Below are 26497 nucleotides of genomic sequence, written 5' to 3'. Positions count from 1 at the left end.
CCTCCTCTGTTTCTGGAAGATCTGATCCAGCTCTCTCTCCTTACTGGACAGCTGATGCTCCAGATCCTGACTCCTAGACAGGAAGCGCTCAGTGTCCTGCAGTGGAGAGTGAGAGTGTGAGAGATTGAGAGAAAGAGTGTGTGTGTGTGAGAGAGAGAGAGTGTGCGAGAGAGATAAGAGAGAGATCTGTCAGAAAAGTTACTAACAAGTCTTGTGTATTCAGTGGGAGATCTCTTTACCTGCAGTAGGATCCTGTCCTTCTCATTTTTGATTTGCTGCTCCATTTCTTCATATAAGCGATGGATCTCATCGTCATGTGTTGCTGATTTTCTGTTCGGATTTAGAAATATTTTAATCTTGTTAATGCTAATACACATGCATAGGCATAGAATCACATCCATAAGTATAGAATCACATGCATAGGCATAGAATCACATGCATAGGCATAGAATCACATGAAGAGGCAGCACATAAATGCTGTACTTGAGACCTTACACGAGCTTTCAGTCTGGCATTCAATCATACAGTAGGTATTTGTAACCTATTGTGATGCATTCCAAACAGGCACAGCAGCAAATAGATTTTCAGAGGAGTACCATGAAAAAAGAACACTTATTATCAGTCTAGCATTACATGTACTGTAGTTCACATCTGAAGATAAAAGGGATAACTATAATTACTGAACCATTCAAGGCCTGACTACTCTGGTCAACTTTAATCAAACACCCCTGTGTGTCTACATCTCTGAATACAGCAAGAAAGACATTGACAATACGTTTTGTAACAGCTGCAAAGTGTGAGCCACATAGCAGCCTTATGCAACATTTGCATTCCTTTCTCTCAGAAACAGCCCACAGAAACTGTGTGATAATGCACCACTGTGGTACAAAAGCTGTGCTCAGTTGAAATGTGACATAATAAACAAGTACTGTAGGTAGAGATTGTCGTGTAGTATTCCTTGTGTAAAATTGCCATGAATATTGCCCGACATGATTTAAAGAAAGTGGGCGTTTTGGGAGAACATTCACAAACACTTAATACAGCTTTGGAACTGGAAGGTTAAGTAAATGCGTCTCTTGGCTACTTTGTCCTTCATTACTCAGGCAATGAGGTTATCTGTAAAGGAACATTTTGAGCTAGCCTGGTCCCAGATCTGTTGGTGCTGTCTTGCCAATGACCATAGGAGTTGGCAAGACAGCCCAAGTAGATCTGGGAACAGGCTACAGTGGGCTGCTAATTGACTAAATCCTACAATATCTGACCTGATGGCGCCGGAGAAGATGGCTGCCGTTTTACAGCCCTCTAACCAATTGTACTATTATGTGTGTTTTTTCGCGTTTTTGTAATTTATTCTATACATAATGTTTCTGCCATTGTCTCTTGTAACCAAAAAGAGCTTCTGGATATCAGGACAGCGATTACTCACCTCGTATTGGACGAAGATTTTTTCTTCAACGAGGCGGCCGCAAAGGATATCCTACAGACACCCGACAAGGCCCAAATCCCCGTCATTCGCAGGAGAAAGAGACGGAGATATCGTGGACGTAGGTCGGGGTGCTTCGTAAGGATCCGATGGCGAGCTAGTAAACTGCCGTTCCCATCAATCCTATTAGCCAATCTTCAATCATTGGAAAATAAATGAGATGACCTACGATTACGCTTATTCTACCAACGGGACATTAAAAACGGTAATATCTTATGTTTCACCGAGTCATGGCTGAACGACGACATGGACAACATACAGCTAGCGGGCTATACGCTACATCGGCAGGAAAGAACGGCTGACTCCGGTAAGACAAGGGGTGGCGGTCTGTGTATATTTGTAAACAACAGCTGGTGCACAAAATCAAATACTAAGGAAGTCTCGAGGTTTTGCTCGCCTGAGGTAGAGTACCTTATGATAAGCTGTAGACCACACTATTTACCAAGAGAGTTTTCATCTATATTTTTCATAGCTGTCTATTTACCACCAAAAACCAATGCTGGCTTTAAGATTGCACTCAATGAGCTGTATAAGGCCATAACTAAACAGGAAAACGCTCAACCAGAGGCAGCGCTCCTAGTGGCCGGGGACTTTAATGCAGGGAAACTTAAATCCATTCTACCAGCATGTTAAATGTGCAACCAGAGGAAAGAAAAACTCTAGACCACCTTTACTCCACACACAGAGATGTATACAACAGCACCAGCTGTTCCGGATGACTATGTGATCACGCTCTCCGTAGCCGATGTGAGTAAGACTTTTAAGCAGGTCAACATTCACAAGGCTGCAGGGCCATACGGATTACCAGGACGTGTACTCTGAGCATGTGCTGACCAACTGGCAAGTGTCTTCACCAACATTTTCAACATGTTCCTGACTGAGTCTGTAATACCAACATGTTTCAAGCAGACCACCATAGTCCCCGTGCCCAAGGACACTAAGATAACCTGCCTAAATGACAACCGACCCGTAGCACTCACGTCTGTAGCCATGAAGTGCTTTGAAAGGCTGGTCATGGCTCACATCAACACCATTATCCCAGAAACCCTAGACCCACTCCAATTTGCATACCGCCCCAACAGATCCACAGATGATGCAATCTCTATTGCACTCCACACTGCCCTTTCCTACCTGGACAAGAGGAACACCTACATGAGAATGCTATTCATTGACTACAGGTCAGAGTTCAACACCATAGTGCCCTCAAAGCTCATCACTAAGCTAAGGATCCTGGAACTAAACACCTCCCTCTGCAACTGGATCCTGGACTTCCTGATGGGCCGCCCCCAGGTGGTAAGGGTAGGTAACAACACATCTGCCACGCTGATCCTCAACACGGGGGCCCCTCAGGGGTGCGTGCTCAGTCCCCTCCTGTACTCCCTGTTCACCCATGGCTGCATGGCCAGGCACGACTCCAACACCATCATTAAGTTTGCCAACGACACAACAGTGGTAGGCCTGATCACCGACAACGATGAGACAGCCTATAGGGAGGAGGTCAGAGACCTGGCCGTGTGGTGCCAGGATAACAACCTCTCACTCAACGTGACCAAGACAAAGGAGATGATTGTGGACTACAGGGAAAAAAAGAGGACTGAGCACGCCCCCATTCTCATCGACGGGGCTGTAGTGGAACAGGTTAAGAGCTTCAAGTTCCTTGGTGTCCACATCACCAACAAACTATCATGGTCCAAACACACCAAGACAGTCGTGAAGAGGGCACGACAAAGCCTATTCCCCCTCAGGAGACTGAAAAGATTTGGCATGGGTCCTCAGATCCTCAAAAAGTTATACAGCTGTACCATCGAGAGCATCCTGACTGGTTTCATCACCGCCTGGTATCGCAACTGCTCGGCCTCCGACCGCAAGGCACTACAGAGGGTAGTGCATATGGCCCAGTACATCACTGGGGCCAAGCTTCCTGCCATCCAGGACCTCTATACCAGACAGTGTCAAAGGAAGGCCCTCAAAATTGTCAAAGACTCCAGCCACCCTAGTCATAGACTGTTCTCTCTGCTACCGCACAGCAAGCGGTACCGGAGCGCCAAGTCTAGGTCCAAATGGCTTCTCAACAGCTTCTACCCCCAAGCCATAAGACTCCTGAACAGCTAATCATGGCTACCTGGACTATTTGCACCACCACCCCATCTTTTTACGCTGCTGCTACTCTGTTAATTATTTATGCATAGTCACTTTAACTCTACCCACATGTACATATTACCTCAACTAGCCGGTGCCCCCGCACATTGACTCTGCACCGGTACCCCCCTGTATATAGCCTCCCTACTGTTATTTTAATTTACTTCTGCTCTTTTTTTCCTCAACACTTTTTTGTTGTTGTTTTATTGTACTTTTTTATTAAAAAATAAATGCATTGTTGGTTAAGGGCTGTAAGTAAGCATTTCACGGTAATGTCTACATTTGTTGTATTCGGCGCATGTGGCAAATACAATTTGATTTGATTTGAATGAAGTGGTAGGCTACTAACTTTTTAAGGGCACTCTCCATCTCCATCCTCTCCTGGTTGACCCCTTTGATCTGTAAAATGACCCTGGCCAGGAACTCCTCAAAGTTGGACAGGAGGTGCGGCTCGTCCCTCGTCAGCTGGGCCCACAGACTACGCACCTCACCAGGGCTGATGGGAAGCGGGTCAGAACAAAGATTAGCCTGAATGACAAGACCTGGAATACAGTCTGTATACTGTAGTTAGATTTCTGTAGAAGAACAACTGTACTGAGGTTCTTCTTGGAGGAAATAAATTGAATTATGCTTGAAGTAGAATTGTATGGAGACGGGGACATAGAGGCATAAATATATGTTATTTTAAGACAAGGTCAATGTGAACAATTAGGACAATGTAGGCAGGCAGGCGGTGGGTGGCTGTGGGCTGCCTGCAACCATACTTACATATTTGTGCAAAACTGACATTTGGTCAAGATGGTCTTGGCCTTGAAAATCCCATTTCCTGTTAGCAGAAAACAGCTATTTTGACAGTTTAAACCCCATCTTTGTCTGTGCCCAGGTATTCATGTCAGTGTTCAGATAACCACTGCTATCGAACATTGTATTCTAAAAAGGCAGGGCAATATGTGGAAAGTTATTCCGCCATGCAATGCATATGTTTGATAGATCTGTTCATTGAAATGTGGACTTGTTGACTTGACTAGCAGGCCTCTGGAAGTCTCCTTACAGTAGACCCCTACGCCATGTCAACTTCAGGAAGACACACCAGAAGTTAGTGCACAAACCGATCTGATCTAAATTGTCAGCATTCCTTTCTGGTTCTAACCCAGGTTTGCAGACAGTCAATAGGATGTTCTTATCAAATGTACATCCTCCACTACTACTGTTTAACTTTATTGAGCCGTACTTGTTTGCTCAAGGTGAGTCTAATCATGCGTTATACGAGGCCTGGCTCTATTTTTTCCCTCCTCCGAATGCCTGGAGTTCAAAAAGCCAAAAGCAAAATGGTACCAGCACCCAGTCACCAATGTCTGGAATACTTCCACAGACAGGAATGTCGTCGACTATAATGATTTGTCGAAGGTTAAGCAACCCAAATTAATTTTGATGAACTCTTCCCATGTCTGATGTTTTTGATGAAGAAGACAGTGACTCCAGGATTTAACCTATTTTCTACTCATACATGTCTTGCACTTTATGCTTGGTTGTTAAGCTCAGAATTTCCAGAGAAATATCAAAACAAGTAGATTGAAACACAGAGTGGCTAGAACTACTAAGGAGTGGCAACTTAGTGTTTTTTGTTTTGCACAGCTGACCAATCTAAAGGAATAGACTTAGGTCATTTGAGGGCATTGTTGAGGGATGGACAAAGGATCGCATAATATGGACGTCACAGACAAAAACAAACACTCACTCCTCAAAGACGTTGCTGGCTCCCAAGCTCTCCATTAGCATGCAGAAGTGCTTCTCCTCCTCCTCGTCGCTGCTCGCCAGCCTCTCCTCCCACTGGGTCTGGTACAGGGAGTCTGGAGGGCCCTGCGTGGGGCCCTGGGTGGGTTCCTTGGCAATGGGGCTGGCCTCCTCCATCCCCTCTGTTATAGAGATCCTCCGGCCAAACAGGAACTCACCTGGAGAAACAAGAGTCCAGGAGATGATTTATAATATCCTTTACTCTCACTCCACTCTTCCGCTCTACGTACGCTGAGCTACCATACTCTGCTTGCACAGTGCACTAGCACTGTTGATGTAATTATGTGGAAATGGAAGATAGTAAGATTGATATCAAAACTGAAAAATCACAGCACATATACATACATTGGATAGTAGAAAGTGAGAAGGGAACATAGTCAACGTACTGAAGCCAGAGGAGAATTCCTCCAGGGTGAGGTATCCATTGCCGTCAGAGTCCAGTGTGTCGAAGACGTTCTCCAGCTCCTCTGCACTGAGGGGCAGCTCTCCATGGAGCCTCTGTGGAGCAGGACACACAACAACACAGTCAGGTGCCATTGACACGACTGGGGAACTGAAGAACTCTGGAGTATTTTCATTAACAATACAGTACATGGTACAACAGCTGCCAGGCAGGCACAAACCGCTGGGAAAACACTCAACACTATGATTAGCATCAGAAGAGATGTGTACCCAAGTACAGGACAAGTCTTTGTAAGGACTTCATGTTCATAAGGAGTAGGATAGTGTATTATTTGCGGTCACACAACTGATCTAATGGATGTAAACGTGTTCATGATGAAGGAATTGTGAGTAACTACGCTATTTGTTTTATAAAATGTTTATATTAATGAACCTGCGACATCTTTATTTGGATTGAACCCAAACATTTTAGAAATGAACATTTCTGCCCAGTAAACAAAACCAGCAAAAAAAGGTAAACAACATAAACGTTGATCTTAATCTGTGTTAATACAAACCAAACCACCGTTTCCACGCCAAGGCCAAGCAGAGTGGAAAAACGGTTTGGAATATAGACAAGCAAACAAGAGACTTAAAACCTACGGAAACCCTGAAAATAAATATTAAAGACCACAATGATCCTGAAAAACCTCTGTGAGCTGTGCATGTCAATGTTTACACTGAAACCACTTGTGAAATTCATAGTAGGAACTCTATGAGACCTAGTCAGCTGTCCACTCCTTGCACACTCTTATCTGGACTGAACACATCCCTTATGTCAGAAAACAACAGAGTTCACAGCCGGAGACACACCACTGCCACGCTTTAGGTCATGGTGTGAAAAACATTGTAAGGCTGTACAGTATGTGCATCAGCAGAAAATGATACATGTGCACATCTATGGCAATGCTGGCAGTTGCTAGAATACGTTATGAAAGTAAATAAAAAAAGGGTTCAGAACTTGTGCCACTTAACCAGATTCTCATGGAGATCCCTCAGATCCCTTATGGATAAAGAAGGTCTTATCAGGCATAGTAATAGCTGACTAAATCAAAAACCATCTTGCTTACGGCAAATAAATTAATTTCCTGTCCCACCTGCTCAGGTTGTATAGGTATAGACCAGCAAAAATGCATTGCAGTTGCCTAACACTCATACTGATTGCCTACTTGTAGGTTAATTAGACTAATTTACACAGACAACAGTGTGGGAGATGCAATGTACTGTACACTCCTGTATACATTGTGTTATGGATTGCCATTACTACAACATTTCAATTCTTCCACAACTCCTAATGAACATGGGGAGTGGGTATAAGGTCATTTTCAATATATTTCCGTAAGCAATGGATCAAAGGGATCCATCCATTCTACTGAGAGACCCTCGTCACGGCGTGGGCTCACAAGTGCTCCATCAAAATAATACTCTGCCATGGATGAATGTGAGAGGCTTCTGGATCTGCACAATAATGCAGCTGAAGGAGATGTATGACAAAGCGTGGGTCTGCGTGGCTCTTCGATGCCCGTAGGTGTTGTGGGTTCCTGGCACTCTTTTCACATGCTCTCCTGAATTAGAAAGATAGAGGCTATGTCCTCAGAAACATCTCTAATGAGCACACCACAGAGATATAGAAGTGTTCTAGCTAATTCTAAGGAGCACACACAGTCTCTGTCCTCCACGTGCAGCCTTATGAAATGACCAGATGTTTGTCTCCAAATCTAACATAAACGTCTATGGAAGATTTGTTGCAGTTGTTAATCATTTCCTCATTGTTTAATGTATGCTATTGTTACGAGCAGTCATTCAGATGCCCTTACAAAAGCCTGAATGATAACAATAATGAGATACGGGACCAGGTGTGTAGGCTAGGATACATCTAGAGAAATCCATCACAACTCCAACCAACCGACCACAACTCAGAATTATTTAGATCCTTCAGAGCGGCAAAACAACATTCAGCAGTTCAAAACACAACGACCATTACTTATTGCACTGTAAAAATCTATATTAAAAGTCAGAGGTTTTAAATATTTGGTACTCTTGACATAATGACATAAAAGTAACATCTACACATGACTAGGTAAACACACAGTAGGGATTGGAACATACATAATGCACATCTGGTGTAGCCTAAACATTTCAATAACTTCCCATGAGAAGATTCTGTCAGACTCAGTGATCCCATATAGGTGATCTTACCTGCATGTCCCGGCGGGTGATGAAGCCCTTGTCCTCAATGTCACAGATCTGGAAGAAGTCATGGGTCTTCTCCAGCATGGTGAGGTGTCCTCTATACCTCTCGCTGCCTCCAGTCTCACAGTCCTTCCAGTCACACTCCGCTGGGCTCTCCTCCCTGACCCCGTGCCGAGGAGCGCTCCTGGAACTCACTTTGGGGGTACTGGTGAAAGCTGCCATGGTGTGTGGTGTGGCTCCGCTCTCTCTCTCTCCCCCTACTCCTTCACATGGGTCAGGTGCACTTAGGTCTAGACGGGGATTGAGAGAAGAGACCCAGAGTAGAGATGCAGGTTCAGGCTGCAGCACATCAGAGGCTCTCAGCAGCGATGTCACTGCTTGTTATCTCTTAGCAACCGCCTCTTTAATTAGTAGATGAAGCCCAGTCTGAGAGAGAGACAGGAAGGAAGCAAATGTAAAATAGATCCCTTTAGATAGCCCTCTCTGAATGAAGGAGCATGTCAGACTATTGTCTTTCTATACATAGCATTTTTTGTTGCTCATTTTCTCTGGATAACATAACCTAGGTCTTATTACAATAGAATGACATGTAGCCTAATAATTTGTGATGAGGGCAAGAAAATCGATACAGTTACATATCGGGATATTATTTTTGACGACATATCGTATCTTATCATTTTGACAAAATCACAATATTATTTTTGCTCTAGTTGGCTGTACCGGCACCTAAAATCCAGTATTTTTCCTTCATAGCTTGCTCTCCATCTTCTTTTTAAATAGGGAGCCAATTGGTTTTCAGCACTTTTATTTCCATGACTGATCAAAACTCATTTTCTCATGCTCTCTCGTCTCTCTGCAGCAGACATATGGTGAGCAATATGTTTGGAACATCGAATCGGAATAAAATCACAGTATCGAATCGCAATACATATAGAATTGTTAGAATCGCAATACATATTGTATTGGCACCTATGTAGCGTGATAATATCGTATGGTGAGGTCCCTGGCAATTCCCATTCCTACTAACAATGTAAAAAACATACAGTACAACACGTCTAGAAGGAGTGATGCAAAGCTCAAAAGGAGAGAGTTAGCCTACTTGAATACAATTTGAACACATCAACAAAGAATGGTTTCTAAAGAGAAGTCACCATAAACAGTGAAGACAAACAGCTTAAACATAGGTTACCTACTGGGACAAAGAGGAGCAAAGAGATACGTGTGTACATACATATTAATTATAGAAACCCATTCAGTAAATTCACAGAGCAGATGGCCGATGTTACAAGTATGAGCTTAGCTTAGGAAGTATCATGTTCTCTCTCTCACAGTAGATCAAACAAAACAATTAGGCTGGCACTAGGCTTGGCCAATTCTTACTGGTTTCTCAGGGTAAAGAGGCTAACAGGAAAGAGACTTATTATTCTGAATTAAGCATCCAGTCCACAGAGGCAAAAGCCTCAAATGCTACTGAATTCTTACAGAACAGTATCATGCAATGCATTAACATAGGACATTGTTGAACACTCAATCCATGTGTTGTGCATCCACACAAGACTACATTACTGCTGTTCTTTTGGTACGGTACACATCAAGACCACAGCAAGTATGAGTGATGGGATTGATGATGGGCGACAAGTTGAGCCAGAGTTGGAGGAGTACTTTGGCCTGTCTGGAAGGTCCGTTCTTGGAAATATTGACTGGTAAAGCCACACGGTGGTTAGTGGTTAGGCCTACATGGGCTCCTGTGTGCACTGGTATGGAAGACTGCCTTCAAGGGGCTGTCCCCCTAGCCCGTAGGCTGCAGGCTGACTCACTGCAGGGCAGGCAGAGAACACACATGTATGCAGTCAGAGACACAAACACACAAACACGCTCCCTATTCTTCCTCATGCTCAAACTAATCTCGGATGCTCCGCATCAGAATTTTGGGATGGTTATTTTGTTGACAAAAAATAGCACACTCCAAAGTAAGGGAACACCCTGTCGGCTAAACCCTGAAAGCTGAACAAGGACGAGATCCTCAACACTATTAAATGATCCAATTTGATCCAATCACTTGATTGTGCATTCCACTCTAAAGCACTGAAGTTGCACTGTTTTTTTATATTTATTTTTTACAAAGGACCAGTAATCCTACCACTTTTTATTTGACACAACACAACTACCCTGTTGCCTAGGCCAGGGGTTTTCAAACCTCTCCTCTGGGACCCCCAGCCGTTCCATGCATTTTAACTATTGCACTGCTAGCACACCTGATTCAACTTGTCAACAAATCATCAAGCCCTTGACAAGGTGAATCAGGTAAGCTAGTTCAGGGCTACAACAAAATGGTGAACCACTGGCCAATAGGCTATCATGAATAGGCCTAATCAGTTTATGAGCTTGACCGAGAATCTCATTATCCTGGATGCATCTCGAGCCAGGGATCGGACCAGTCTCAAAGACAATATTTTACACTTTGAAGTTGAACACTGTGATGAGAACTTATGTAATAGGCTGATAACAATCCACATGGCATGATGACACATCGCCAACTCAAACACATAGGCTATTTATAATGCAATGAATGACACATGGCACACCCACTGTTGAATGCAAACAGAAACCTGTACATCTTAACTATGAGTCTATGACCTACAATGTCAGTTAATGAGAGAAGTAGAACAGAGTAGCCCAGGCCTAGTGCAGTTTCCATAACAATTACATTTGAAACAGAGGCTACATCTCAATGTAAGCTATTGGCTTGTTTCAATGGTCAACTTAAGAAGATAACCTGCTGTACTACTTTGCATACAGTTAGCTGACTTATCTTCCAAGTCAACAAAATAGCTACAGCAACCAGCCTGTACTAGTTTAAAAAAAAAGTCAAAGGGTTACTGGATTGTGGAAACAGGATAAATGTATACTAAATGTGATAACAAACAGAGCATTATTCTGCCTCCTACCACGGCAATTCATACACCAGGAGTGTGTGTGAGTGGAATACTTTAGATATTGTTTTTGTATACAGTACCAGTCAAAAGTTTGGACACACCTACTCATTCCAGGGTTTTTCTTTATTTTTACTATTTTCTACATTGTAGAATAATAGTGAAGACATCACAACTATGAAATAACAAATATGGAATCATGTAGTCACCAAAAAAGTGTTAAATCAAAATCTATTTTATATTTGAGATTCTTCAACGTAGCCACACTTTGCCTTGATGACAGATTTGCACACTCATGGCATTCTCTCAACAAGCTTCACATGGAATGCTTTTCCAACAGTCTTGAAGAAGTTCACACATATGATGAGCACTTTTCCTTCACTCTGCCGTCCAACTCATCCCAAACCGTCTCAAGTGTCACCAATTGTCACCAGCAAAGCACCCCCACACCATTTTTAATTTTATTTCACCTTTATTTAACCAGGTAAGCCAGTTGAGAACAAGTTCTCATTTACAACTGCGACCTGGCCAAGATAAAGCAAAGCAGTGCGATAAAAACAACAACACAGAGTTACATATGGGGTAAAAAAACAAAGTCAAAAAATACAACAGAAAATATATATACAGTGTGTGCAAATGTAGCAAGTTATAATAAATAGGCTATAGTGCAAAATAATTACAATTAGTATTAACACTGGAATGCTAGATGTGCAAGAGATTATGTGCAAATAGAGATACTGGGGTGCAAAAGAGCAAAATAAATAACAATATAGGGATGAGGTAGTTGGGTGGGCTAATTTCAGATGGGCTGTGTACAGGTGCAGTGATCGGTAAGGTGCTCTGACAACTGATGCTTAAAGTTAATGAGGGAGATAAGAGTCTCCAGCTTCAGAGATTTTTGCAATTCGTTCCAGTCATTGGCAGCAGAGAACTGGAAGGAATGGCGGCCAAAGGAGGTGTTGGCTTTGGGGATGACCAGTGAGATATACCTGCTGGAGCGCAGACTACGGGTGGGTGCTGCTATGGTGACCAATGAGCTAAGATAAGGCGGGGATTTGCCTAGCAGTGATTTATAGATGGCCTGGAGCCAGTGGGTTTGACGACGAACATGTAGTGAGGACCAGCCAACAAGAGCGTACAGGTCACAGTGGTGGGTAGTGTATGGGGCTTTGGAGACAAAACGGATGGCACTGTGATAGACTACATCCAATTTGCTGAGTAGAGTGTTGGAGGCTATTTTGTAAATGACATCGCCGAAGTCAAGGATCGGTAGGATAGTCAGTTTTACGAGGGCATGTTTGGCAGCATGAATGAAGGAGGCTTTGTTGCGAAATAGGAAGCCGATTCTAGATTTAACTTTGGAGATTCTTAATGTGAGTCTGGAAGGAGAGTTTACAGTCTAACCAGACACCTAGGTATTTGTAGTTGTCCACATACTCTAGGTCAGACCCGTCGAGAATAGTGATTCTAGTCGGGTGGGCGGGTGCCAGCAGCTTTCGATTGAAGAGCATGCATTTAGTTTTACAAGTGTTTAAGAGCAGTTGGAGGCTACTGAAGGAGTGTTGTATGGCATTGAAGCTCGTTTGGAGGTTTGTTAACACAGTGTCCAATGAAGGGCCAGATGTATACAAAATGGTGTCGTCTGCGTAGAGGTGGATCTGAGAGTCACCAGCAGCAAGAGCGACATCATTGATATACACAGAGAAAAGAGTCGGCCCAAGAATTGAACCCTGTGGCACCCCCATAGAGACTGCCATAGGTCCAGACAACAGGCCCTCCGATTTGACACATTGAACTCTATCTGAGAAGTAGTTGGTGAACCAGGCGAGGCAGTCATTTGAGAAACCAAGGCTATTTAGTCTGCCAATAAGAATGCGGTGGTTGACAGAGTCGAAAGCCTTGGCCAGGTCGATGAAGATGGCTGCACAGTACTGTCTATTATCGATCGCGGTTATAATATCATTTAGGACCTTGAGCGTGGCTGAAGTGCACCCATGACCAGCTCGGAAACCGGATTGCATAGCGGAGAAGGTACGGTGGGATTCGAAACGGTCGGTGATCTGTTTGTTAACTTGGCTTTCAAATACTTTCGAAAGGCAGGGCAGGATGGATATAGGTCTGTAACAGTTTGGATCTAGTGTCACCCCCTTTGAAGAGGGGGATGACCGCGGCAGCTTTCCAATCTCTGGGGATCTCAGACGTTATGAAAGAGAGGTTGAACAGGATAGTAATAGGGGTTGCGACAATTACGGCGGCTAGTTTTAGAAAGAAAGGGTCCAGATTGTCTAGCCCAGCTGATTTGTAGGGGTCCAGATTTTGCAGCTCTTTCAGAACATCAGCCGTCTGAATTTGTGTGAAGGAGAAGCGGGGGGGCATGGGCAAGTTGCAGCGGAGGGTGCAGAGTTGGTGGCCGGGGTAGTGGTAGTCAGGTGGAAAGCATGGCCAGCCGTAGCAAAATGCTTGTTGAAATTCTCGATTATTGTAGATTTATCGGTGGTGATAGTGTTTCCTAGCCTCAGTGCAGTGGGCAGCTGGGAGGAAGTGCTCTTATTCTCCGTGGACTTTACAGTGTCCCAAAACTTTTTGGAGTTAGTGCTACAGGATGCAAATGTATGTTTGAAAAAGTTAGCCTTTGCTTTCCTGACTGCTTGTGTATATTGGTTCCTAACTTCCCTGAAAAGTTGCATATCGCGGGGGCTATTTGATGCTAATGCAGTACGCCACAGGATGTTTTTGTGCTGGTCAAGGGCAGTCAAGTCTGAGGAGAACCAGGGGCTATATCTGTTCTTAGTTCTGTATTTTTTGAATGGGGCATGTTTATTTAAGATTGAGAGGAAATTACTTTTAAAGAACAACCAGGTATCCTCTACTGACAGAAGGAGATCTATATCCATCCAGGATACCTGGGCCAGGTCAATTAGGAAGGCCTGCTCGCTAAAATGTTTTAGGGAGCGTTTGACAGTGATGAGGGGTGGTCGTTTGACCGCGGACCCGTTACGGACGCAGGCAATAAGGCAGTGATCGCTGAGATCCTGGTTGAAGACAGCGGAGGTGTATTTAGAGGGTAAATTAGTCAGGATGATATCTATGAGGGTACCCATGTTTACGGATTTAGGGTTGTACCTGGTAGTTTCGTTGATAATTTGTGTGAGATTGAGGGCATCTAGTTTGGATTTTAGGATGGCCGGGGTATTAAGCATATCCCAATTTAGGTCACCAAGCAGTACGAACTCTGAGGATAAATGGGGGGCAATCAATTCACATATGGTGTCCAGTGCACAGCTGGGGGCTCAGGGGGGTCTGTAGCAAGCGGCAACAGTGAGAGACTTATTTCTGGAAAGGTGGATTTTTAGAAGTAGAAGCTCAAACTGTTTGGGCACAGACCTGGATAGTATGATAGAGCTCTGCAGGCTCTCTCTACAGTAGATTGCAACTCCACCGCCTTTGGCAGTTCTATCTAGACGGAAAATGTTATAGTTGGGGATGGACATTTCAGAATTTTTGGTGGCCTTCCTAAGCCAGGATTCAGACACTGCTAGAACATCAGGGTTGGCGGAGTGTGCTAACGCAGTGAATAACTCAAACTTAGGAAGTAGACTTCTGATATTAACATGCAAGAAACCAAGGCTTTTGCGATTACAGAAGTCAACAAATGATAGCGCCTGGGGAGTAGGAGTGATACTGAGGGCTGCCAGGCCTGGGTTAGCCTCTACATCACCAGAGGAACAGAGGAGGACTAGAATAAGGATACGGCTAAAGGCTTTAAGAACTGGTCTTCTAGTGCGTTGGGTACATAGAATAAAGGGGGCAGATTTCCGGGCGTTGTAGAAAAGATTCAGGGCATTATGTACAGACAAGGATATGGAAGGATATGAGTAAAGTGGAGGTAAACCTAAGCGTTGGGTAACAATGAAAGAGATAGCATCACTGGAGGCACCGATTGAGTCGGTCTCTGCGTGTATGGGGGGTGGGACAAAGGAGCTATCTAAGGCAGGTTTAGCTGGGCTGGGGGATCTACAGTGAAATAGTACAATTAGAAATAACCGAAACAGCAATAAGCAAACCATATTGACATGGGAGAGAGGCATAAAGCAATCACAGGTGTAATTTGAGAGAGCTAAGACAACAGCTGGTAATGACGACACAGTTTGGGCTGAGGCTAAACAAACAGGATGCGGTACCGTAAAAAGGAACAGTCCAGCAGGCATCAGCTGTATAGCGGAGTTATCATAAGGTCCGGTGAACAGCAATAGGATAGTTCGGAGGTAGTTCGGGGGCTGCTAAAGCACTAGCGAGCAAGAGGCCACGGCTAGCGTGTGCTAGCGGGCCGGGGCTAGCAGATGGAATCTTCGTGGTCGACGTCGTAATGGGAAGCCTGTTGTAACCACATCAGACGATTTCGTCGGCAGACCAGTCGTGTAGGATCGGCGGGGCTCCGTGTCAACACTAGGTGGTCCCGTCCGGTTGACAGAGAGGTAGATAGCCGGGAGATGGGCCTAGCTCAGGATGATTAGCCAAACCACAACGTGCATTTTGTTGCAGCTAGCTGGTAGCGATAAATCCGGAGTTAAAGGTCCAGTGATTCCGGCAGAAAAACTGATATGTTCTGGGTCGATAACGCGCTGTGCAGACAGTGCAGACTGGCCGAATAATAGTCCAGGCTAGAGCTGGCTGGTAGGTGGTGCAGGCCACAGACAATGGTGAAAAACCGCTTACGATAGCTAATAGCAAGTAGCTAGTTAGCTGGCTACTCCCGTCCGGTAGACCGAGAGGTAGATAGCCGGGATATGGGCCTGGCTCTAGGCTAGCTCGAGGCTAACTGGTGCTTGCATCGGGGGCAGTGGTGATTAGCCAAACAGCAACATCCATTCGGTTGCGGCTAGCTAGTTGCGATCCGGTGATTAATGTCCAGTGATTAAATTATTCCGGCAGAAAAATCCAATGTTCTGGGTGAAATACCGCTAACTGTGGCTAATAGCAAGTAGCTAGTTAGCTGGCTAGCTAGTTTCAACTGGAGATTCTAGATAAAAGGTAAGTCAATAATAGAATCCATTCCACATTGAGTGAGGCGGGTTGCAGGAAAGTATATTTTGTAGAAGGATGAAAAGTCTGATAGGGAAATATGTACGAAAAATAAAAAAATAAACAGGGTATTTACAGACACACGACCAAAACAGGACTGCACTACTACGCCATCTTGGATGAGGAGCATAGCACCTCCTCCTCCATGCTTTACGGTGGGAAATACACATGCGGAGATCATCCGTTGACCCACAAGACACCACAGTTGGAACCAAAAATCTCCAATTTGGACTCCAGACCAAAGGACACATTTCCACCAGTCTAATGTCCATTGCTCGTGTTTCTTGGCCCAAGCAGGTCTCTTCTTTTTATTGGTGTCCTTTAGTAGTGGTTTCTTTGCAGCAATGACCATGAAGGCCTGATTCACACAGTCCCCTCTGAACAGTTGATGTTGAGATGAGTCTGTCACTTGAACTCTGTGAAGCATTTATTTGTGCTGCAATATCTGACACTGGTACAGTGGCTTGCGAAAGTATTCACCCCCCTTGGCATTTTTCTTATTTTGTTGCCTTACAACCTGGAATTAAAATGGATTTTTTGGGGGGGTTGTATCATTTTGATTTACACAACATGCCTACCACTTTGAAGATGAAAAATATGTTTTATTGTGAAACAAACAAGAAATAAGACAAAAAAACAGAAAACTTGCGCGTGCATAACAATTCACCCCCCCAAAGTCAATACTTTGTAGAGCCACCTTTTGCAGCAATTACAGCTGCAAGTCTCTTGGGGTATGTCTCTATAAGCTTGGCACATCTAGCCACTGGGATTTTTGCCCATTCTTCAAGGCAAAACTGCTCCAGCTCCTTCAAGTTGGATGGGTTCCGCTGGTGTACAGCAATCTTTAAGTCATACCACAGATTCTCAATTGGATTGAGGTCTGGGCATTGACTAGGCCATTCCAAGACATTTCAATGTTTCCCCTTAAACCATTAAAGTGTTGCTTTAGCAGTATGCTTAGGGTCATTGTCCTGCTGGAAGGTGAACCTCCGTCCCAGTCTCAAATCTCTGGAAGACTGAAACAGGTTTCCCTCAAGAATTTCCCTGTATTTAGCGCCATCCAGCATTCCTTCAATTCTGACTAGTTTCCCAGTCCTTGCCGATGAAAAACATCCCCACAGCATCATGCTGCCACCACCATGCTTCACTGTGGGGATGGTGTTCTTGTGGTGATGAGAGGTGTTGGGTTTGCGCCAGACATAGCGTTTTCATTGATGGCCAAAAAGCTCAATTTTAGTCTCATCTGACCAGAGTACCTTCTGTCATATGTTTGGGGAGTCTCCTACATGCCTTTAGGCGAACACCAAATGTGTTTGCTTATTTTTTTTCTTAAAGCAATGGCTTTTTTCTGGCCACTCTTCCGTAAAGCTCAGCTCTGTGGAGTGTACGGCTTAAAGTGGTCCTATGGACAGATACTCCAATCTCCGCTGTGGAGCTTTGCATCTCCTTCAGGGTTATCTTTGGTCTCTTTGTTGCCTCTCTGATTAATGCCCTCCTTGCCTGGTCCGTGAGTTTTGGTGGGCGGCCCTCTCTTGGCAGGTTTGTTGTGGTGCCATATTCTTTCCATTTTTTAATAATAGATTTAATGGTGCTCCGTGGGATGTTCAAAGTTTCTGATATTTTTTTTATAACCCAACCCTGATCTGTACTTCTCCACAACTTTGTCCCTGACCTGTTTGGAGAGCTCCTTCCTGGTGCTGCTTGCTTGGTGGTGCCCCTTGCTTAGTGGTGTTGCAGACTCTGGGGCCTTTCAGAACAGGTGTATACAGTGCTATGAAAAAGTATTTGCCCCCTTTCTAATTTTCTCTACTTTTGCATATTTGTGATACTGAATGTTATCAGATCTTCAACCAAAACATAATATTAGATAAAGGGAACATAAGTGAACAACTAACACAACAATTACATATTTATTTCATTTATTTAATAAACAAAGTTATGCAACACCCAATTCCCCTGTGTGAAAAAGTAATTGCCCCCTTACACTCAATAACTGGTTGTGCTACCTTTAGCTGCAATGACTCCAACCAAATGCTTCCTGTAGTTGTTGATCAGTCTCTCACGTCGCTGTGGAGGAATTTTGGCCCACTCTTCCATGCAGAACTGCTTTAACTCAGTGACGTGTGGGTTTTCAAGCATGAACTGCTCGTTTCAAGTCCTGCCACAACATCTCAATTGGGATTAGGTCTGAACTTTGACTAGGCCATTCCAAAACTTCCAATTTGTTGCTTTTTAGCAATTTTCATGTAGACTTGATTGTGTGTTTTGGATCATTGTCTTGCTGCATGACCCAGCTGCGCTTCAGCTTCAGCTCACAGACAGATGGTCTGACATTCTTCTGTAGAATTCTCTGATACAGATCAGAATTCATGGTTCCTTCTATTAAGGCAAGTCGTCCAGGTCCTGAGGCTGCAAAGCATCCCCAAACCATCACACCACCACCACCACCATGCTTGACCTTTGGTATGATGTTCTTACTGTGGAATGCAGTGTTTGGTTTTCGCCAGGCATAATGGGACCCATCTCGTCCAAAAAGTTGACTCAAGTTTGCCAAAAAGCACCTGGATGATCATCAAGACTCTTGGAAGAACGTTCTATGGACAGATGATTCAAAAGTATAACTTCTTGGACGACATGGTTCCAGTAATGCCTGGCGAAAACCAAACTCTGCATACTACATTATTCCATATGTGTTATTTAATAGTTTTGATGTCTTCACTATTATTCTACAATGTAGAAAATAGTAAAAATAAAGAAAAACCCTTGAATGAGTAGGTGTGTCCAAACGTTTGACTGGTACTGTATATATTATATATATATATATATATATATATATATATATAGGCATGCACACCATCCACGGCTTCAGAATATATTTTATTTTATTTAACTAGGCAAGTCAGTTAAGAACAAATTCTTATTTACAATGCCTAACAAAAGGCGGAACAAAACACACATCACGACAAGAGAGACACCACAACACTACATAAAGAGAGACCTAAGACAACAACATAGCATGGCAGCAACACATGACAACACAGCACGGTAGCAACACAACATGACAACAACATGGCAGCAGCACGATATGGTAGCAGCACAAAACATGGTACAAACATTATTGGGCACAGACAACAGCACAAAGGGCAAGAAGGTAGAGACAACAATACATAACGCGAAGCAGCCACAACTCTCAGTAAGAGTGTCCATGATTGAGTCTTTGAATGAAGAGATGGAGATAAGACTGTCCAGTTTGAGTGTTTTTTGCAGCTCGTTCCAGTCGCTAGCTGCAGCTAACTGAAAAGAGGAGCGACCCAGGGATGTGTATGCTTTGGGGACCTTTAACAGAATGTGACTGGCAGACCGGGTGTTGTATGTGGAGGTTGAGGGCTGCAGTAGGTATCTCAGATAGGGGGGAGTGAGGCCTAAGAGGGTTTTATATATAAGCATCAACCAGTGGGTCTTGCGACGGGTATACAGAGATGACCAGTTTACAGAGGAATATAGAATGCAATGATGTGTCCTATAAGGAGCATTGGTGGCAAATCTGATGGCCGAATGGTAGAGAACATCTAGCCGCTTGAGAGCACCCTTACCTGCCGATCTATAAATTACATCTCCGTAATCTAGCATGGGTAGGATGGTCATCTGAATCAGGGTTAGTTTGGCAGCTGGGGTGAAAGAGGAGCGATTATGATAGAGGAAACCAAGTCTAGATTCAACCTTAGCCTGCAGCTTTGATATGTGCTGAGAGAAGGACAGTGTACCGTCTAGCCATACTCCCAAGTACTTGTATGAGGTGACTACCCCAAGCTCTAAACCCTCAGAGGTAGTAATCACACCGGTGGGGAGAGGGGCATTCTTCTTACCAAACCACATGACCTTTGTTTTGGAGGTGTTCAGAACAAGGTTAAGGGCAGGGAAAGCTTGTTGGACACTAAGAAAGCTTTGTTGTAGAGCGTTTAACACAAAATCCGTGTAGGGGCCAGCTGAGTACAAGACTGTATCATCTGCATATAAATGGATGAGAGAGCTTCCTACTGCCTGAGCTATGTTGTTGATGGAAATTGAGAAGAGCGTGGGGCCTAGGATCGAGCCTTGGGGTACTCCCTTGGTGACAGGCAGTGGCTGAGACAGCAGATTATTATATTACTCGCTAATGTTCAGTCTCTGGACAATAAAGTAGACGAGCTCAGGGCGAGGATCTCCTTCCAGAGAAACATCAGGGACTGTAACATACTCTTTCACGGAATCATGGCTCTCTCGGGATATACTGTCCATACAGCCAGCTGGGATCTCAGTTCATCGCGCAGACAGGAATAAAGAACTCTCCGGGAAGAACAAAGGTGGTGGTGTATGTTTCATGATTAACTACTCATGGTGTGATTGTGATAACATACAGAAACTCAATACCTTTTATTCACCCGACCTAGAATACCTCACAATAAAATGCTGACCGTATTAGCTCCCAAAATAATTATCTTCGGTTATAGTCACAGCCGTGTATATTCCCCCTCAAGCCGATACCACGACGGCCCTCAAGGAACTACACTGGACTTTATGCAAACTGGAAACCACATACCCTGAGGCCGCATTTATTGTAGCTGGGGATTTTAACAATGCAAATCAGATCACGACTCCATTTTGCTCCTCCCTTCCTATAGGCAGAAACTCAAACAGGAAGTACCCGTGCTAAGGTCTATTCAGCGCTGGTCTGACCAATCAGAATCCATGTTTCAAGATTGTTTTGATCACTCGGACTGGGATATGTTCCCTGTAGCCTCTGAGAATAACATTGACGTATATATACCCACACGGTGACTGAGTACATCAGGAAGTGTATAGGGGATATTGTTCCCACGGTGACTATTAAAACGTACCCAAACCAGAAACCGTGGATAGATGGCAGCGTTCGCGCATAACTGAAAGAGCGAACCACCGCAAGGTGACTAGGAATATGGTCGAATACAAACAGTGTAGTTATTCTCTCCGTAAGGCAATCAAACAGGCAAAACTTCAGTACAGAGACAATGCTGTTCATTGACTATAGCTCAGCCTTCAACATTATAGTACCCTCCAAGCTCATCATTAAGCTCGGGGCCCTGGATCTGAACCCCGCCCTGTGCAACTGGGTCTTGGACATCCTGAAGGGCCACCCCCAGGTGTTGATGGTAGGAAACAACACCTCCACTTCGCTGATGCTCAACACAGGGGCCCCACAAGGGTGCGTGCTCAGCCCCCTCCTGTACTCCCTGTTCACCCATGACTGCAAGGCCACGCACGGCTCCAACTCAATCATCAAGTTTGCAGACGACACAACAGTAGTAGGACTGATTACCAACAATGACGAGACAGTCTACAGGGAGGAGGTGAGGGCACTGGCAGAGTGATGCCAGGAAAATAACCTCTCCCTCACCACCCTCTGGAGAGCATCCTGTCGGGCTGTATCACCGGCTGGTACGGCAACTGCACTGCCCGCAACCGCAGGGCTCTCCAGAGGGTGGTGCGGTCTGCCCAACGCATCTCCTGGGGCACACTGCATGCCCTCCAGGACACCTACAGCACCCAATGTCACAGGAAGGCCAAAAAGATAATCAAGGACATCAACCATCCGAGCCATGGCCTGTTCACCACGCTATCATCCAGAAGGCAAAGTCAGTACAGGTGCATCAAAGCTGGGACCGAGAGACTGAAAAACAGCTTCTATCTCAAGGCCATCAGACTGTTAAATAGCCATCACTAGCCGGCTACCACCCGGTTACTCAACCCTGCACCTTAGAGGCTGCTGGCCTATATACATAGACATGGAACCACTGGCCACTTTAATAATGGAACACTAGTCACTTTAATAATGTTTACATGCTTCTTTACTCATCTCATATGTACACTGCCATTCAAAAGTTTGGGGTCACTTAGAAATGTCCTTGTTTTCGAAAGAAAAATCACTTTTTTTGTCCATTAAAATAACATCAAATTGATCAGAAATACAGTGTAGACATTGTAAATGTTGTAAATGGCTATTGTAGCTGGAAACTGCTGATTTTTAATAGAATATCTACATAGGCGTACAGAGGCCCATTATCAGCAACCATCAGTCCTCTGTTCCAATGGCTCCCTTTTGCAATTATGTTAGCACAACTGAAAACTGTTGTGCTGATTAAAGAAGCAATAAAACTGGCCTTCTTGAGACTAGTTGAGTATCTGGAGCATCAGCAATTGTGGGTTCGATTACAGGCTCAAAATGGCCAGAAACAAAGAACTTTCTTCTGAAACTTGTCAGTCTATTCCTGTTCTGAGAAATGAAGGCTATTCCATGCGAGAAATTTCCAAGAAACTGAAGACATCGTACAACGCTGTGTACTACTCCCTTCACAGAACAGCGCAAACTGGCTCTAACCAGAATAGAAAGGGAGTGGGAGGCCCCGGTGCACAACTGAGCAAGAGGACAAATACATTAGAGTGTTTAGTTTGAGAAACAGACGCCTCACAAGTCCTCAACTGGCAGCTTCATTAAATACACTGCTCAAAAAAATTAAGGGAACACTAAAATAACACATCCTAGATCTGAATGAATGAAATATTCTTATTAAATACTTTTTTCTTTACATAGTTGAATGTGCTGACAACAAAATCACACAAAAATGATCAATGGAAATCAAATGTATCAACCCATGGAGGTCTGGATTTGGAGTCACCCTCAAAATTAAAGTGGAAAACCACACTACAGGCTGATCCAACTTTGATGTAATGTCCTTAAAACAAGACAAAATGAGGCTCAGTAGTGTGTGTGGCCTCCACGTGCCTGTATGACCTCCCTACAACGCCTGGGCATGTTCCTGATGAGGTGGCAGATGGTCTCCTGAGGGATCTCCTCCCAGACCTGGACTAAAGCATCCGCCAACTCCTGGACAGTCTGTGGTGCAACGTGGCGGTGGTGGATGGAGCGAGACATGATGTCCCAGATGTGCTCAATTGGATTCAGGTCTGGAGAACAGGCGGGCCAGTCCATAGCATCAATGCCTTCCTATTGCAGGAACTGCTGACACACTCCAGCCACATGAGGTCTAGCATTGTCTTGCATTAGGAGGAACCCAGGGCCAACCGCACCAGCATATGGTCTCACAAGGGGTCTGAGGATCTCATCTCGGTACCTAATGGCAGTCAGGCTACCTCTGGCGAGCACATGGAGGGCTGTGCGGCCCCCCAAAGAAATGCCACCCCACACCATGACTGACCCACCGCCAAACCGGTCATGCTGGAGGATGTTGCAGGCAGCAGAACGTTCTCCACGGCGTCTCCAGACTCTGTCACGTCTGTCACATGTGCTCAGTGTGAACCTGCTTTCAACCTGTGAAGAGCACAGGGCGCCAGTGGCGAATTTGCCAATCTTGGTGTTCTCTGGCAAATGCCAAACGTCCTGCACGGTGTTGGGCTGTAAGCACAACCCCCACCTGTGGACGTCGGGCCCTCATACCACCCTCATGGAGTCTGTTTCTGACCGTTTGAGCAGACACATGCACATTTGTGGCCTGCTGGAGGTCATTTTGCAGGGCTCTGGCAGTGCTCCTCCTGCTCCTCCTTGCACAAAGGCGGAGGTAGCAGTCCTGCTGCTGGGTTGTTGCCCTCCTACGGCCTCCTCCACGTCTCCTGATGTACTGGCCTGTCTCCTGGTAGCGCCTCCATGCTCTGGACACTACGCTGACAGACACAGCAAACCTTCTTGCCACAGCTCGCACTAATGTGCCATCCTGGATGAGCTGCACTACCTGAGCCACTTGTGTGGGTTGTAGACTCCGTCTCATGCTACCACTAGAGTGAAAGCACCGCCAGCATTCAAAAGTGACCAAAACATCAGCCAGGAAGCATAGGAACTGAGAAGTGGTCTGTGGTCACCACCTGCAAAACCAGTCCTTTATTGGGGGTGTCTTGCTAATTGCCTATAATTCCCACCTGTTGTCTATTCCATTTGCACAGCAGCATGTGAAATGTATTGTCAATCAGTGTTGCTTCCTAAGTGGACAGTTTGATTTCACAGAAGTGTGATTGACTTGGAGTTACATTGTGTTGTTTAAGTGTTCCCTTTATTTTTTTGAGCAGTGTAATACCCGCAAAACACCAGTCTCAACGTCAACAGTGAAGAGGCAACTCTGGGATGCTGACCTTCTAGGCAGAGTTGCAAAGAAAAAGCCATATCTCAGACTGGCCAATAAAAATAAAAGATTAAGATAGGCAGTCTGAGATATTGCTTTTTCTTTGCAACTCTGCCTAGGTCAGCATCCCGGAGTTCAGTTTCTTGGCAATTTCTCGAATGGAATAGCCTTCATTTCTCAGAACAAGAATAGACTGACGAGTTTCAGAAGAAAGTTATTTGTTTCTGCCCATTTTGAGCCTGTAATCGAACCCACAATTGCTGATGCTCCAAATACTCAACTAGTCTCAAGAAGGCCATTTTTGTTGCTTCTTTAATCAGCACAACAGTTTTCAGCTGTGCTAACATCATTGCAAAAGGGTTTTCTAATGATCAATTAGCCTTTTAAAATGTTAAACTTGGATTAGCAAACACAACGTGCCATTGGAACACAGGACTGATGGTTGCTAATAATGGGCCTCTGTACGCCTATGTAGATATTCCATTAAAAATCAGTTGTTTCCAGCTACAATAGCCGTTTACAACATTAACAATGTCTACACTGCATTTCTGATCAATTTGATGTTATTTTAATGGACAGAAAAATGGCTTTTCTTTCGAAAACAAGGACATTTCTAAGTGACCCCAAACTTTTGAACGGTAGTGTATATACTGTATTCTATTCTACAGTATTTGAGTCAATGCCACATTCCGACATTGCTCGTCCTAATATTTATATATTTCTTAATTCCATTATTTTACTTTTAGATTTGTGTATTGTTGTGAATTGTTAGATACTACTGCACTGTTGGAGCTAGGAACACAAGCATTTCACTACACCCACAATAACATCTGCTAAATATGTGTATATGACCAATACAATTTGATTTGATTTTTGATATTGTACTAAATATAGTACAGGAACGTGAAGGGGTAAATACATTATAAGCAATCTTGTCCAAATACTTATGACACCTTCAAATTGGGGGACTAGATACATAAAGTGCTTTCATTTCTAAACTGCAAAAAATACCCTCAAATAAAAGGTGACATTCTGTACTGTCAGCTCATAAAACATTTGATCTCAAATCCAAAATGCTGGAATATAGAGCCAAATAAAAAATGTTAGCTTCACTGTCCAAATAAATATGTAGGGGAGTGTAAGTAACTAGGTAAATGTGTGTGGTAACTAAACAGCATCCTGTCTTGATGTGTGACAATCTAGTTCTATCAGGCTGAGGCCATCAGTCCGTGGTTCCAGCACATCTTACCTGGTCAGAGGTTTTTCAAGTACACCAAGTCAGACAACTGGCAATTGAAACTCACTTCCTAGTTGAGGCCACTTCCCAATGCTGCTCTCAATTTAACCATTGTGGATAAATTATACTATTCTAAAGTATTGTAGTGCAATTGTCTAACAGGTATGCACTGCAATCTTGTGATGCAATGGCAAAGCAGTGTTGCAGGCTATATTATAAAACTAATGACAGGATGAAAAATTTGGTTCTGATCTGCATTTTCTAAAGATGTTGGCTAACTTTTTTAGTGGACTTAAGTGTGACCCATTGACCATTCATGTAGAAAATCCAACATATCCTGGCTGGCACAATGCCTAACACACCCTATGAGACAGACAGATAGCTAATCTTCAATTGCTTATTTTAACAGATCATCAAGCCAAGGCATGTGAAACATTCAGTTTACAACACCTGAAACAAATGTAACCAACACTTCCTGATCACGTCATACTTATAGGCGACGTAAGTGACTTTCGTTACTAAAATAGAAAATGTTCCTCCTCCCTAAGAATAACATATTTCTATGTGTAAAGTAAAACCGCTGCCGCAATGAAAGAGTTGCCGACATAAAGTTAATATCAAGCCAGGGTGATAATCCGTCAAATCTTTCTGAAGTTAACGTTACCCGCCACTGTAGACAGCTGTCCACTCCAACTACCTAAAGTAGCCTAAAAAAGTAAGATAAAGTAATGTAATACGTTACCATGTGAAGGCACTAAAGATAGTCGTAGACGACTTCAAAAGTGTATCTTCGTCACAATTTCAACAAGCTGTATTTCATCTGTTTACAATGTAACAGTGGAGGAATTTCACTGAACTGCCTGCGGGGGAGGGACTTTGAAGAAAGCTGACAAGACTCGCGCATCGTCTGTACTTATAGTAATCTTTCCATGCAGAAGTTAAGTGGGTCAACCTGGGGGAACAGGTCGGAAATCCCCACGCCACAGCTGGACTTTCTCAAGACATAATGCAGTGTGCCAAATGTTGAGACAAATAATTAATTAACTCC

General features: G+C 44.1%; 1 protein-coding gene across 1 annotated transcript in view; it reads right to left on the bottom strand.

Annotated features, from left to right (window-relative positions):
- LOC311135087 (EF-hand calcium-binding domain-containing protein 4B-like) overlaps positions 1–26242 on the bottom strand; it is a 53601-nt gene extending 27359 nt beyond the window's left edge. The window contains exons 1-7 of the mRNA XM_084168956.1: positions 26192–26242; positions 8057–8340; positions 5803–5914; positions 5361–5574; positions 3972–4118; positions 240–330; positions 1–96 (exon numbers count right to left, since the gene is read on the bottom strand). Coding sequence (XP_084025082.1) covers positions 1–96; positions 240–330; positions 3972–4118; positions 5361–5574; positions 5803–5914; positions 8057–8272 — 876 coding nt within the window. The 5' untranslated portion in view covers positions 8273–8340; positions 26192–26242. The remainder of the gene's footprint in view (positions 97–239; positions 331–3971; positions 4119–5360; positions 5575–5802; positions 5915–8056; positions 8341–26191) is intronic.
- Between the last annotated feature and the right edge of the window lie 255 nt (positions 26243–26497).

The sequence above is a fragment of the Coregonus lavaretus genome (genome assembly GCF_964263955.1).
Source record: "Coregonus lavaretus genome assembly, chromosome: 9".
In the NCBI taxonomy this organism is placed as follows: Eukaryota; Metazoa; Chordata; class Actinopteri; order Salmoniformes; family Salmonidae; genus Coregonus; species Coregonus lavaretus.
This window is presented reverse-complemented; position numbering and strand designations above follow the sequence as displayed.